We start from the raw sequence: 15,432 nt of genomic DNA, 5'->3' as shown, positions 1-15,432 counted from the left end.
GACAGTGGCGCGGCTGCCCCTCTGTTGGTCTTCCTTGGTCTCTTGTGTTCTGGGGGCCTCTGGATGTCTGGAGTTTTGATCTCCTCCATACCTGCTTCATACCCTGGTGGACGGGGCTGTGGCTCCCCACACTCCCTAGCAGATCGTTACATGGAGAAACCTTTGGAATGCAAGCATGCTGATCCACACAGGTATGCACACAGGTGTACACACGGGTATTCACAGACGCGGACTACACCTTTCTTGGCTGCTGCCTCAAAGCACATTGTGCGCTGTCTATCTTGCGTGCTGCACAATATCGTTTATTATTTAGTATCTACTGATATCTACTGCTAGCTAGTTTATTGTGATGGTGCCATTTTTTTTATTATGTTGCTCTTTGTTGTTTGCTTTCTCTTCTGTTTTTTTTCTCCATACAGGTGACCCAGGTGTTTTTTTTTTTGTTTGTTTGTTTTTTTTTCTGTCTTCTCCCCCTTCTCACCGTCTCTTCTCCCCTTTGGTTTTCTTTCTCTCCCTCTCTTTCTTTCATTCTTTCTCCCTGTCCTATCCCCCAGTCATGTCTGTCCCGTTTGTAGCAACTGAAAATAAAATAAATTCATAATTATAATAAAGGTCAATCAAATGGACCAATATGGCAAGGCCATGATGATCCACTTGGTAAAATAAATCCGCTTGGCATCTTTCTTGGCCTTAAGACAACAATTCTGATGGCTAAAGATCCAAACGGGACACACACAAAAAAAAAAAAACCAAAAAAAAAAACCCAGAAAAGCTTCAGTGTTTATTCCGATCTTGGTGGCCTTTTGTTTTGCTCTCTTTCAGGATGAACCCCTCACTACTTCAATAACACTGAGGTCTGAACTCTGGGGAGGCCAATCCATAACTCATGAGTTCAACTGTCTGTTTTCTATCATCTACGTATGTTTTTTTGCCGTGTCTTTGAGATCCTTGTCATATGAAAAAGTGAATGTGTTGTCAGTCAGACATTTTCCAGATGGTACTGCTTGAAAATTAAATCAATTTTGACAGTATTTGTCTGCAATCATAATCCCATCAAGTTTGATAAAGTCCCCAACACCGCCGGCTGAAATGCAAACCATGACAGAGCCTCCAGCCTTTTACAGAGGGCTGCTGACACACCTGTTACCACTGATTTTCAGTCCGGTTCTTGTATAACGTGGCATACCTCAGCTGTGCAGCTTTTCTCGCAGTTTCTGTTAATGATGACTTCTTGACAGCAATACTTCCAACACAGACCATTTCTTATAAGTTTTCAGTGAACAGTAGCTGGATGAAATGAAAGGCATGCTGCATCTGTCATGTCCTGTGTCAGGTCTTTGCATCTCATATATATATATATATATATATATATATATATATATATATATATATATATATATATATATATATATATATATACACAGTGGGGCAAAAAAGTATTTAGTCAGCCACCGATTGTGCAAGTTCCCCCACCTAAAATGATGACAGAGGTCAGTAATTTGCACCAGAGGTACACTTCAACTGTGAGAGACAGAATGTGAAAAAAAAATCCATGAATTCACATGGTAGGATTTGTAAAGAATTTATTCGTAAATCAGGGTGGAAAATAAGTATTTGGTCAATAACAAAAATACAACTCAATACTTTGTAACATAACCTTTGTTGGCAATAACAGAGGTCAAACGTTTACTATAGGTCTTTACCAGGTTTGCACACACAGTAGCTGGTATTTTGGCCCATTCCTCCATGCAGATCTTCTCGAGAGCAGTGATGTTTTGGGGCTGTCGCCGAGCAACACGGACTTTCAACTCCCGCCACAGATTTTCTATGGGGTTGAGGTCTGGAGACTGGCTAGGCCACTCCAGGACTTTCAAATGCTTCTTACGAAGCCACTCCTTTGTTGCCGGGGCGGTGTGTTTTGGATCATTGTCATGTTGGAAGACCCAGCCTCGTTTCATCTTCAAAGTTCTCACTGATGGAAGGAGGTTTTGGCTCAAAATCTCACGATACATGGCCCCATTCATTCTGTCCTTAACACGGATCAGTCGTCCTGTCCCCTTGGCAGAAAAACAGCCCCATAGCATGATGTTTCCACCCCCATGCTTCACAGTAGGTATGGTATTCTTGGGATGCAACTCAGTATTCTTCTTCCTCCAAACACGACGAGTTGAGTTTATACCAAAAAGTTCTACTTTGGTTTCATCTGACCACATGACATTCTCCCAATCCTCTGCTGTATCATCCATGTGCTCTCTGGCAAACTTCAGACGGGCCTGGACATGCACTGGCTTCAGCAGCGGAACACGTCTGGCACTGCGGGATTTGATTCCCTGCCGTTGTAGTGTGTTACTGATGGTGACCTTTGTTACTTTGGTCCCAGCTCTCTGCAGGTCATTCACCAGGTCCCCCCGTGTGGTTCTGGGATCTTTGCTCACCGTTCTCATGATCATTTTGACCCCACGGGATGAGATCTTGCGTGGAGCCCCAGATCGAGGGAGATTATCAGTGGTCTTGTATGTCTTCCATTTTCTGATGATTGCTCCCACAGTTGATTTTTTCACACCAAGCTGCTTGCCTATTGTAGATTCACTCTTCCCAGTCTGGTGCAGGTCTACGATACTTTTCCTGGTGTCCTTCGAAAGCTCTTTGGTCTTGGCCATGGTGGAGTTTGGAGTCTGACTGTTTGAGGCTGTGGACAGGTGTCTTTTATACAGATGATGAGTTCAAACAGGTGCCATTCATACAGGTAACGAGTGGGGGACAGAAAAGCTTCTTACAGAAGACGTTACAGGTCTGTGAGAGCCAGAGATTTTCCTTGTTTGAGGTGACCAAATACTTATTTTCCACCCTAATTTACGAATAAATTGTTTACAAATCCTACCATGTGAATTCATGGATTTTTTTTTCACATTCTGTCTCTCACAGTTGAAGTGTACCTCTGGTGCAAATTACTGACCTCTGTCATCATTTTAAGTGGGGGAACTTGCACAATCGGTGGTTGACTAAATACTTTTTTGCCCCACTGTATATATATATATATATATATATATATATATATATATATATATACATACATACACACACACACACACTCTACCACAGGCCTTTGAGCTTGAGGGTCCTGTGGAGTATCTTTGCTGCTCCTATGACTGTTCACTTCTTGACACAGGTCATGGATGTCACTCACCCAGTTTCCTTAAATTTTTAAAGGCCACACTGCACACCATGCCCAGATATGGCAGGTTGTTAGCTACTAGCTCCGTGGGAATCACTTTGTTCGTATAAATTAATAAATCACAATAAATGAAAAATGACAAAACACTCTGGTTCCTTGAATACATAAATAACTTAATGGTGGCTTAAGACTTTTGCGCAGTATTGCATCTTTTATCCCTACGCTGGTTTTTCACTCCAGGAAGTGTAGACTGCATACTTGAGGGATATTAATATTGCCAAAAGTCAAGCAAAGCTCTGTATAAACTTTTTCCCTAATGTTGATTTTTCAATTATTTTGGGAAAGTTTATTCTCCTTACAACGGTTTGTATATTTATTTATTGATAAAGCTTAAATTTAGGGCTGGATCAGGCGACCCTGAATGCTCCATTAGTTATGTGGCAATAGGTCTAGGCTGTTGGGGGCTTCACTCACCTCTTTTCACTCTCTATGCCTTATACACCACTCTGTATTTTCACAGTGTGTCTTTTGCCTCCCTCCTTTAACTCCAATCAATTGCAGCAGATGGCCGCCCCTCCCTAAGCCTGTTTCTGCTGGAGGTTTATTCCTGTTAAAAGGGAGATTTTCCTCCCCACTGTTGCCAAACGCTTGCTCATAGAGGGTTGCCTGATTGTTGGATTTTGTATCTATTGCTGTAGGGTCTTTACCTTATAATATAAAGTGTCTTGATGAAACTATTGTTACTTTGGTGCCATATAAATAAAACTGAAATGAATTATTTTGCGTATTATTGCTTCTAATTTTCCTCAATTAAAAAAGAAAGTATGATCTAAACAAATACTGGATTGATATGTTGGCATTTAGTTGGTTGGTTCCTGGTTGGCTCGAGCTGGAATTAATCAAGAAAGTGGAGGCAGCTGGCCACTGTGTCTAGGATCTATAAAACCTGCCTCCTCCTTGTAGCAGCTCACTCTTCTGACACAATTTTCTTTTCTATTTGAGTTTTGATTTTTTATATAGTTGGATTTGAGTTCACCAGGCAGATTGCTTTTCTGCCACTCTCATTTCCAAGCCTGAATTTTTGTTGCATTTGATAAAAGAAAAACGTATTGCTGCTAAATTAAACTTAATTTTGGTTATTCCCTCGTGTCTTTCTTTTATTTGTTGTGATCCCAAAGCCAGACTGTAATAACTGTAAAGCTGATAACAAGGGAAATATAGGAGGAAAAAAACCCCAAACAATCAGCACATTCAACTTTTAACTGATTTTAGTGACTTCAGATCAAGGAAAATAAAATCACATCAAACTAAACACAGAATCTGCCTCTCACCCACTGGGCACCATAGCTTGTGAGTGGGAAGCCTGTCTAATGATTCAACAACGTTAGGCCATATTAGAGCTTAAAACAAAATAAAAAAACTCATGAAGGACAGCGGAAAAAAGGAGAGGACAGAAAGTGATTTGTCAGTGGAGTGATGTCTATAGCATTACTCTCATAAAGCATTTACACCTACCTGACAGCATCTGAAAGTAGGCCAGATGCAAAACCTCTATCAGTGCATTTGTTTTAAAGTCACACTTTAAAGCTCGTCAATGTAAACACGTACGTCCTCCTATTTTTATTTCACACTAAAATATAACAAATACTTATGTTAAAAGTAGAGCACTCATCTCTTGTTTCAGACATTTTTATTCATTCACTGGTGGAACTCTTATGCAAACTACTGAACAAATGGGCTCGGCAACTTCACTTTCAATTGGTATAAGAGTGATCGCAGCCAGTACGAGATGCACCATGAGAGCTTGGATGCTGGTAGTTTTCCACCCAACGACCTGTGGAATCACCTGCTGTTTGAAAGTGGTTTTGCACACTTAACCTCTGGGCGAACAGAGGACACAACAAATACTTGTAATCGGTCTCCTACAGCAAAAAGAAAATTCAATGACATCACCAGGAAACCCCTGAGATTTTGTAGTCACAAGGAGACTGGTGTCCTATTTTTACTCTACTTGACTGATCCATTAGATAAGCATTTATCTCTCACCAAAAACACAAGAGGAGCCAGAAATATGTAAAGCACACTTTTGTCTCTCCATTGCACCCAGTGACTTGTCTTTGTAATTTGCCTTGGATTAATACTTTTTGTGATCCCTGAGGCAAGCCCTTTAAATGAAGACGTCCTGACTCAACCCCATGGACCGAAAGCCTAAGGTAGGATTGATGCGTGCTCTCCGAGTCTTCTGGGATCATTTGAACACAGGCAGCCGAGGGATTTGTCAGTCTAATGGGAGCTGACAGGAAGAGAATGAACTTTAACACTCACAGGCTGCTTTCCCTTTCATGAGCTTCCAAAGAAACCCTGTAGTGAATCAAATCCCTTTCCTCAGGGACACGCACACACAAAGACACACACACGTGTACACATGGTTATGTGTCAGAAAAAATGCACACATATATATATATAGGTACTAACGCAAAGCCACAGGAGAGGCACACACACATATATCTTATTCACTGTTACCTTCCCCCACTTGTCCCTGCACATTTCCATTTAATCTGTCAAAGTGCAAGATTGATGATATGTGTAGAGGAGAGAAAATTTTAAAAAATAATAATACGCACACTACATGAACACACGACAATGTGTCACGCACACAGACATTCGCTCCCTCCGGTGACCTGAGAATAGAGGTCACTGCCGAGAGCTCGTTGTTTCAGTGATTTCACGCCATGTTGCTTTCAATCAGGAGCTGTAATGAAGGGTCTCATAACTAACGTTAATGGGACCCAAGGACTGTTAACCAGATGAATAGTTTGGTTTTATAACTCTGATTTAGCATCTGGCATCTTCTCACGTGGTGTGTTAACAGGTATGTTTCGGTGCGCCTGAAGCCTGAGGTGACATAACACTCTTGTTTGGGTCTTGATGAGACGTTTACTTAACGCTGGCCTGGAGTGTTGCCTAGGAGCTCATCTGTTTCACTATTTAGCATTGACTGAAGATGAATAAGGAACAGCCTGGTTACCTGGAGTTAAGCACAGCCCTGAGCGTTTTATGAGATCTGATGAAAAAAAGACCATCAAGAAATTAAAAAGATATATAAACAAAAACTATACTCCAAATCAGTCGGGGTGAATGTGACCGTCTGAGCATCAGAGGGAATAAATAATGCAACTCTTTAATTTGCTAAGTAGCAGAAATGTTTGGCAAATGTTGCAACTTTGTCCCAAAAACTGGCAACTCTTCAGGCCACAGCCTTTTACTCAAGAGCACTCAGTAATAAATCTTGGTGCATTGTTTTATTCAGGCTAGACAACAGCAGTCTGTTCATGACTCTTATTAACATTCTTTTTAGAAAATGAACACTAGCCTGAATAAAGCTTACAGAAAGGCGAAAACAGTAGCCTGTCTGGAGAGCCTGTTCTCCTTCCCAGGGTGTTAAATGCTGCTGTTTTGCCAGGGTATGCATGTCAGTGGTATGCACAAAGTCCTACAGCACAGCAAAAGTAAAAATGAACATCTCCACAGAGCTCTACGTTGTCCTGTGAAAAAGGAGAAAGTATACTTTGACTCCTTCTATAAGAATGCAAGTAGGTAGCTGCCAGGTGCTGCTAATCAAATGTACTTTATTAACTGCACATCCGTCTGTGTGAGCACCTCTACAGAAGGAGTTGTGTGTCTGGAGAATTCAAGTATACTTTAATGTCAGGTACACGTCAGTAGTGTGCGTCCCAGCAAGTTCACTCTGAGATCAGAGAAACTGCAACAAACCCAACAGCTACATTACAGACTCTATAAGTCTCAGTTGGCATTTTAGTCCAGTACAACACAAAAGACTGAACAAGTCTTCTCTCTAAAAAAGACGATAGCAGCACAACTCAGGTTTCCAAAATTGCATCTTAACAAACCACAAGACTTCTTTAAGAATGCCCTTTGGACAAAGAAAACCAAACTGGAGATGTTTGGCCCTAAACTCAGGTCTTTTAGAGTGAAGGGCCCAGTTCTGAAGACCTTCTATGACTCTGTGGTGGCCTCAGCCATCTTTTACGGTGTGGTCTGCTGGGGCAGGCAACATCTCTGCCGGAGACAGGAAGAGAACAGACTGATCAGAAGGGCCAGCTCTGTTCTAGGATGCCCTCTGGATCCAGTGGAGGTGGTGAGTGACAGGAGAATGGTGGCTAAGCTGTCATCCCTGTTGGACAACATCTCCCACCCCATGCAGGAGACTCTGACAGCACTGAGCAGCTCCTTCAGTGGCAGGCTGCGGCACCCACGGTGTGGGATGGAGAGATTTTGCAGGTCTTTCCTCCCCACTGCTGTCAGACTCCACAACAAAAACTTCAACTGATCAAACACACACATCCACACATGTGCAATAACACTAAGTGCAATACTCTTTTCTGGCATCGTTGTATTATACTCAATTGCATATAACATTTGTATTCTATTTTATTCAATTGTATATAGTATTTTATTTTATTCTATTCTATTGTGTACAGTATCTCATAGATATATTATTCCAGTGTTTTTTCTCTAATTTTTCTATGCAACTTGCACTGTCCACTGCTGTAACAAAACAAATTTCCCACACGAGGGACTAATAAAGGTTATCTTATCTTATCTTGTCTTAACCGTCAGCACCACATTTAAGAAAAGCTAAATGCATGACATCAGCACAGTCCTACCAGCAGTCAAACAGAGTTGCAGAGGGGTGATAGTTTGGGCTTGTTTTGGAGCCACAGGATCTGGACACCTTGCACTTGTTTAGCTCACCGCAAACTCTGTATACCAAAGTATTGTCCAACAGCTAAAACTTGGCTAAAGTTGAATCATGCAAAAGGAAAATGCAACAGAATCACTGAAGAATTCAAGAATTGAGATGTTGCAAGAGCCCAGTAAAAGTCCAAACTCCAATCTGACTGTAACGTGGGACACTAATGGAGCTGTGCAAGACTAAATGCCCACAACTACCAAGGAACTGTAGCAATGCTGTCAAGAAGCATAGACCCAAATTCCTCCACAAAGATGTGAAAGACTGATAAAGTTATACAAAAAAACCCCGCTATAGCTTAAAGTTAGGATTGACTTCTGTATGACTTATCTGTAACTGTGACAATGTTTTACAGGTTCAAAAGAATGAATATAGAAAGTAACAAATAAAAGCAGTCCAGGCTTTTCTGCTATACTTGTCCACTCACTACTGAGCAAAGCCAGGCTATGGGAAGCTATAAATAATAAAAACGTAATAAAATTATTACAATGCACCGCTGTTGCCAACTTGATATGGAGCCCTAGGTCTTGAGCCAAACAGTAGCATAATAAACATCACCCTGCACCCCATCTCTGCCCTCATCGCGTAGAGTTTCCCTCCCACTGCCTCCTTTATCAAAAACACAATTACACCCCTGCATACAACTGTAAATCCAGTAAAAAACAGTTACTATGCTGCTCTGCCAGCAGGCCAAACAACCATGCTCTCACACCTCCCGACAGGCCAGACAGCCTTTCTCTGGTTATAGATACATGCTAGTGATGAGTTTTCACAGGCCAGAGAGCAGATGGTCTGACTGAGCAGTATCAAATCTCTAACACTACAAGGCCATGCAAAGACGTGAACTGGCCATCTTTGCGCTCAGTTGCCAACACACTCCTAACAGCTCCTGAAAGAAACCAAGTAGTGGGAGCTACTTTCTTAACAGTCATGCCATACACAAGCACAGAGCTGGTGTAACATTGATTTTAGTGGAGTTTACTACATGCATTTATCTTCAAATGAAAATGAAAACTTTATGATTTCTCAAGTAAATCTTACATTAAAGAAAGCCTTCGAGAAATCTGTATAAAGTCTGGATCCCCTTTAGGGTCAGGTTAACCCAAAACTCTGTAGCAGATACTTCATTTCTTGCCAGGTTTCTCAACAATAAACTAGAGTAGAGCTTCTAATGCAAACACACAATTTTTGAAATTCTTTCTTTAAATGTTTGTGTTTCATCCACTTGAACCCACAATACTTAAAGTTGTAAATGAGACCTAAATCTTCTAAATGCTGTTTAGTTGCTGATATACAAACAAGGACAGTTTAACCACATTTTATCTGCTAGGCGTCAGTCTCTCCTTGATGGGGGGTGAGCATATATAATACAGTTAAATTAATACATGACACACATAATGCTGGATATATTAGACATAGGGCAGTGGCCCCCAACCCCCGGGCCATGGACCGGCACTGGACATGAGTCGTTTGGTACCGGGCCGCGAGAGTTGAGGCTCGGGTGTGAAATGTGTGGTTTTCAGGGTTTTCATCATTATTTTTTAAAAATCATTTTTATCATTAACTCGATTTCCCTGTGTGTTATGAATAAATCTTCTTTTTTTGGGACCGGCACTGGTTTTATTTTGTTGTATTTATCCGCGACACCTTAAAGGCCAGTCCGTGAAAACATAAACCGGTCCGTGGCGCAAAAAAGGTTGGGGAACGCTGACATAGGGGCAAAGGTCATGTTTCATAAAACAAGGCATAACAGTTAAAACTACTTACATTTAAAAAATATATATTTTACAACTTAAAGTGTCCATTTGGTTTCTGCTGATGGCTCAGTTTGAATATTGGAACATTAGAATAAAAACAGGACAGCAACCGTCCTAGATCTATGAAAAAAAAATGGAGGTTGGCAGTTGACTGCATTGAATATTTTCACATTTGACAACTGATTTCAAGCAGCTGTGGTGGCTAAATGACTGAGTGTACGACACCCTCGACCACTTTTGATCGCCACGTAGTAACACAGTTAGCACCTGTGAAACACCTAGCTGAAAGCGACCTGCCTCCATACAGTCGTGCCCCGACACAGATAGTCCTGCAGCTACTCTCAGAATTGCTAAAGGTTTGCAAAATAACTGCTGTCTAATTTACAAACACAGATTGCCAACACTTTACAATCAATCAGAGTGTGCCAAACAACTCGTCTGCAACTCAAACAACTCGTCTGCAACTCATCACTTTGCAATCAGCGACTTGAATCAACTGGTTGGCAACTACGTATATTTTTTATAAAGCAAAGTGAGCGTCTTTCTTTGTACGTAGATGGCAACAGATTTGTAAAAGTCAAGTGCTGCATTATCACAAACAGATTGCATGTAATTGTTACTTGACCACATTCGATCACAAACTAATAGCAGACTGACTGTGTCATTTATCACTGCTTTGATGCACCAAAGTTGCTTTGAAGATGGCAGCTGTTTGCATGTGGTTGTGGCCTTTGTACCTGTCTTTGAAACAACAAGAGTGTGAGTTCATTGCATGCAGTACAGTGGCAATAATTTTGGTACTGATGTGGTCTCCAACCACTAATTGCTCTGCAACTTTACCATAACTAGTTTGACTCTCCTGGTCACGGTGGGCTTTTCTGTTTGGGATCTTTTGTAAAAGAGCCTTCCTGCCACCTCGTACATGTGTGAGATTAATTGTTGAGTCCAAAACAGACACGGATGTGTCAGTAGATAAAGTGCTTCAAATTTAGAGAATAAAGTGACTAGAAAAGCGCTAAAGGCCTGTCCATTTGCCAACTGTAATGCCAAGTTGCTGCCACACATACAGAGAACATACATGAACCTTGGCAACCACATTGCCTATCTGTACACACAGTGTTTGCCTACCTTGTTTTCTGAGAGGTTCACATCTGTTGTCTTGGCTGTGGCATCCAGGTCAGTCACTCCTCTGTTGAGGTTCAGATCCTCTGCTGCTAGCGCCTGGTTCACGTCCTCGGCATCAATGTCGGTCTCTTCAGCGACGGTCGCCGTCTTCTCTGCACCTGTTAGCTCCCGAACTGAGCCCAGGAAAGTACATACACACACAGGTGGATAAGCACGCACACCTGCACACACACACATGTAGGCGTGAGCATGTACGCACACACACATGGGTGGACAAACATAAAAGCGTTTAAGAGAAAAGTTTCCACACAGCCACAGTAGGCTAAATAGTTGACAAGTTTTTTTATTGCCACACAGATGTCAAATTTAATGTAAATTTAAAATAAATGTACTGTTGGGAGCACACTCTGGCTTCCTGAGTTTCCATTTAGTGTTCCTGTTGCTGTTAATTTATTTCCAATACAGAAATCAGTGGTGGTTTCTGAGTTTTTACAAAGCAGATATTAACTGTGATGATCAACAAAATTGCTTCCTGTGACACAAAATCAAAACAGCTGCTGTTAACAGCCAGCCCTCCCACTCTTCTGCTTGTGGCCCCATCGCTTTTAATCAAAATTTTAATGGAGATATCCATTTTCCTTTTATTTGGTAAAGACTACTTTTGTTGCTGTTAATAGTTCCAGCAATCCAAACATGTTAATTTAGTAAAAACACTGTTGAAAGCTGCAACAGTTTATGAGAGATCGATGCACTGAAAGACATTTTTAAAAAGTACCATTAAAGTCAATTAAAAAAACAGAAATATGTTGATTTAACTTGATATATGCCAGCAATGATTTCTCAGTTATGAGATTCCTCCTGCCTTCAGATATTTCCTCTGTAGAACTTTGTCACAGTCACTGAAACACTTCCTTCCAGTTCCTGGAATTGTCTTCACCCAATTCAATGTGAACCTTGTAACCAAGGAAAGCCTGTATTTCCATATTTTATTCCATAAAACTGCAAAACTGCACTGCACTTGAAAACTGCCCACAAAACAAAATTGCATTTGTTTTCTAGCTGTTAAAAATACACTTGACTGGCATAGGGGCTGCACTCCCTTCACTGGCAAAACTATATCAGCTGGCAAATCCATCTGCCCACCACTGGCTATCACGAAATAAAGCGAATAAGCATGAATATAAGAATATCACACAACTCCACGTATAGTGGAAATACACTCACTTTCATCTATTCACCTGCTCGTTAACACAAATATCAAATCATCCAATCACATGGCAGCAACTCAATGCATTTAGATATGTAGGCATGGTCTAGATGACTTGCTGAGGTTAAAACAGAGCATCAGAATGGGAAAGAAAATGTGTTATGGTTGATGGTACTGGTCTGAGTATTTCAGAAATGGCGATCTACTGGGATTTTCTCACACAACAATCTCTAGGGTTACAAAGAATGGTGTGAAAAGGAAGTATCAAGTTCTTTCCGAGCTCGTTACAACCAGTCTATTCAATTCAATTCGATTCAGTGACAGGATAAAATCCGCACTGTATGTTCCTGGTATGCAGAAGAATGCATGTCTGAATCAAACATTAAAGCAGATGGGCTCCAGCAGCAGAAGACCACACAGGGTGTCACTTCTCTCAGCTCGTTTCCCCCTCTTGTGCACCCAGCTATTAATCCTCTCCTCCCCCTCCACTCAAACCTCCTCTCCAAGAGTTTGGAAGGAGCACAGCTTGTCATCTCCAAAACTTATCATTCAAAACCTGCTGCCAGTACTACTCTCACCTTTTCCTCCATTACACCTCGTAATACTCACCCTTTCTACTCAACTGGCAAAGCTCTGCTGCCCGGTGTTTACCCGTGCTCTCTGCTACTGACATAATTTCCCCCTGTTGTCTTTGCTTCCCAGTTCAGCCTCAACTCTTTCCAGATGACTTTGTTATTGTTAATTACACTGAGAGAAGAAAAGAGCTAAGCTCCTTTGCGGGGAGACTGTTGCAAATTGAGAAATGGTGCATACATGGGCCTGGGTGGGAGCCATTTACAAATGACTAAAGAGAGCAAGCGTTATACGTCTTGGATAAATGATTACATACAGGCAACACTTCCTCTTGGAATGTGTGACCCTGGTATGATGAATATGGCATAACTATTATTTCAAGCACTTTATAAAGGTTTAGCAAAGTAGATTTCCCCGAAGTTTATAATTCAAATGAAAAGTGATATGGAAAATTAGCCACCTGTGCATGTTACACTGCAGGCTCTACACAGATTCACTGCACAAGTCCAAATTAAGCTTTAGGCTCAAACCACGGCTCATATAAGAAAGTCAGCCGCCAGCTGCCTTCAGCCTCAGTGCCCACCCATGTCCACTGTGGGTGCAGACGGTGGTGACAAGAGGCCCAGGTGGCAGAGGTCTCCAGTGCCTCGGCAGGAATGCAAGTAAGGGAAGGGCAGGGTTGACCTGAGGGAAGGGGGAACTGAACCCTTCTTTGTCTCCAAAACGCTGAGGGAAGCCAGGAGACAACATAAGTGCACTGTGGGTAACCATTAATTAGACTCATCTGCATGGAAACTTATATGCAGTGAATATTTTTCTGATTAGTACAGGGAACGGGGGGGGAAAAAGTTATAAAAATGTAATCAGATTCAGTAATTTACCTTGTTTAAGCTATTGGAATATTATAAATCTTTTAAAACCAAAGTAGCAGCAGCAGCAGTGGTTCATTACTTTATAAGTGAGCGTGAATTGAATGAGATGGGGAAGAAAACCGTGGAATCACTAGCGCTTCAATTCACTGTTAAAATGACCAAAATTACTTTGAGCTTTTACTGTTTCTTAGTTGAAAAAAGGGTTAAACAGGTATAAATGAACTGGAAGCAGGTGCAGTTGTGTTGCTTTTTGTCACTCCATGAATAAAATAGTCAAAAATCACACTGACTGAATCAAAATAACTTGTTCAAATAAAGTTTTTGTTTTGTGTGCTTTTAAACTGTAGCTAAAAAAGTTATCATATAGCCTGTGGGCTTTTTACCCAGTATACTTAGCATTCACTGACTATCTAGTTACTGCTGAATGGATATTCACGCCTGTGGCTCTGTTATAACTCATGCTAAATTGAACTGTAATGACACTGGCATTTGTTATCATTCAGTGGGCTTCGTTAGATCCAGTTCCAAGGTTGGAAGCTGACTTTACAAAGTTCTTTGTTGTTTATATTACTCAGTCTGGGTTGGACAACTCCTCTGAAACAGTACAGAAACATTGCTGCACACTTTCTTCTCTTCCTTTTCTTCCTTCTTGTGACTCCCTGCTGTTCAACCCAGTTCTCCATCCCCTCTCCTCTTTTCTAATCTACATTTGGTCTTTCTTCTTCCTTTCATCCTCCTCCTGAGTTTATTTTCCCCTCTAACATCATTTCCTCTTCCTCATCTCAACTAGACATGCCTTCCTCCAGCACACTATCTCCCCCTTTTTTTCCTCCCCTCTCCTCTCATTGCCATGATAATTAGTTCTTCAGATAAGCACATTGGCTGTGCGTGACGGCGCTTGTGTTATTTAACACACCGTGACAGTGAGTGCGTGTGTACAGACCTCTCCTTGTATGCATGTGAGGTCCTCTTTACAATGTCTGTGCGATGCACAGTTACAGTGTGTGGGTGATCTCCGGGCTCATCAGCATGTGAAAACGAGCTCGTCTTTGGAGGGCTGGAGGGGAATCTGCAGATAACATATCCCTGCCCGGTGTAGATCAGGGCAGGGAGGACGACCAGCAGCTGGCCGCTGTAAGATCTGGAACAATGGTGTAAAAGAGCTGCATTTGATGACTCCTTGTCTTGTCCTCTCAGGACCCCACTGAGAGCCATGTGTCCCCGGGCTGCCACACAACCCAAGCTGTCCAGACATCAGGCAGCGGATAAAAGTAGCTCAGCCCACCAGTGTTGTTGTGCCGTTTCTCTCTGTGTTGACTCATCCATGATATTCACTCTAGCATACCATTCTCCTTCTTTCCAGTTTGGGCACAATACAGGCAGGAATCTCATCTACAGCACATCTACAGCTGTGTATGTGCAGTGCGTCTCCAGTGCAGTCTGAGGACACATGACTGTGCGAAGTGTGTGGGTGTTTGTGGGCACTGGGGAATGTGCTGACAGCCCTTCAGATTTTGCTTTACTTTTAGGACTTCCACAATGGAACTGATGATACTTCTTTCACATTTTGCTTAGGGCATTAAAAACATGCTTTTTAGGATTGCAATCTGATAGAACAAGTGCTAATGGACTCTCACTGGTTCTTTCTGGGACTCTTTCCTATCTCAAGGTTAAAACTGAAACTGACAACACAACGTTAGACGAGTTAGAAAAGCCGATAATGATTGGCAACATCTCCATTTTTCAGCATGACAATGAGCCCAAACACAACTAATATGGTATAAACCCAATGGTCTTCATGTACTAATATGTACATTCTTACACAGTGTAAAAATAAGCACGTATGCTATACTACTGTCCAATTAATGAAATGTGACCGGCCTATTTTGTTCCTAGATTTGTTAATAAACGAGAACAGTTCTGAACCAACAGTCTCGTATAATCACCAT

At 41.6% G+C, this 15,432-nt stretch overlaps 1 protein-coding gene across 4 annotated transcripts in view; it reads right to left on the bottom strand.

Annotated features, from left to right (window-relative positions):
* Window positions 1-15,432, bottom strand: part of LOC120742865 (carboxyl-terminal PDZ ligand of neuronal nitric oxide synthase protein-like) — a 228,495-nt gene that overhangs the window by 66,422 nt on the left and 146,641 nt on the right. For 2 of the 4 annotated variants that reach the window (XM_040046334.1, XM_040046333.1), the window contains exon 7: window positions 10,835-11,052. In XM_040046334.1, the coding sequence (XP_039902268.1) occupies window positions 10,835-11,052 (218 nt within the window). The remainder of the gene's footprint in view (window positions 1-10,834; window positions 11,053-15,432) is intronic. The other 2 variants (XM_040046335.1, XM_040046336.1) reach the window with 1 other exon arrangement.

Source organism: Simochromis diagramma, unplaced genomic scaffold (genome assembly GCF_900408965.1).
Source record: "Simochromis diagramma unplaced genomic scaffold, fSimDia1.1 OVJJ01000553.1, whole genome shotgun sequence".
In the NCBI taxonomy this organism is placed as follows: domain Eukaryota; kingdom Metazoa; phylum Chordata; class Actinopteri; order Cichliformes; family Cichlidae; genus Simochromis; species Simochromis diagramma.
Note: the sequence above shows the minus strand (reverse complement) of the source record. Positions and strands in the feature narration are given on the sequence as shown.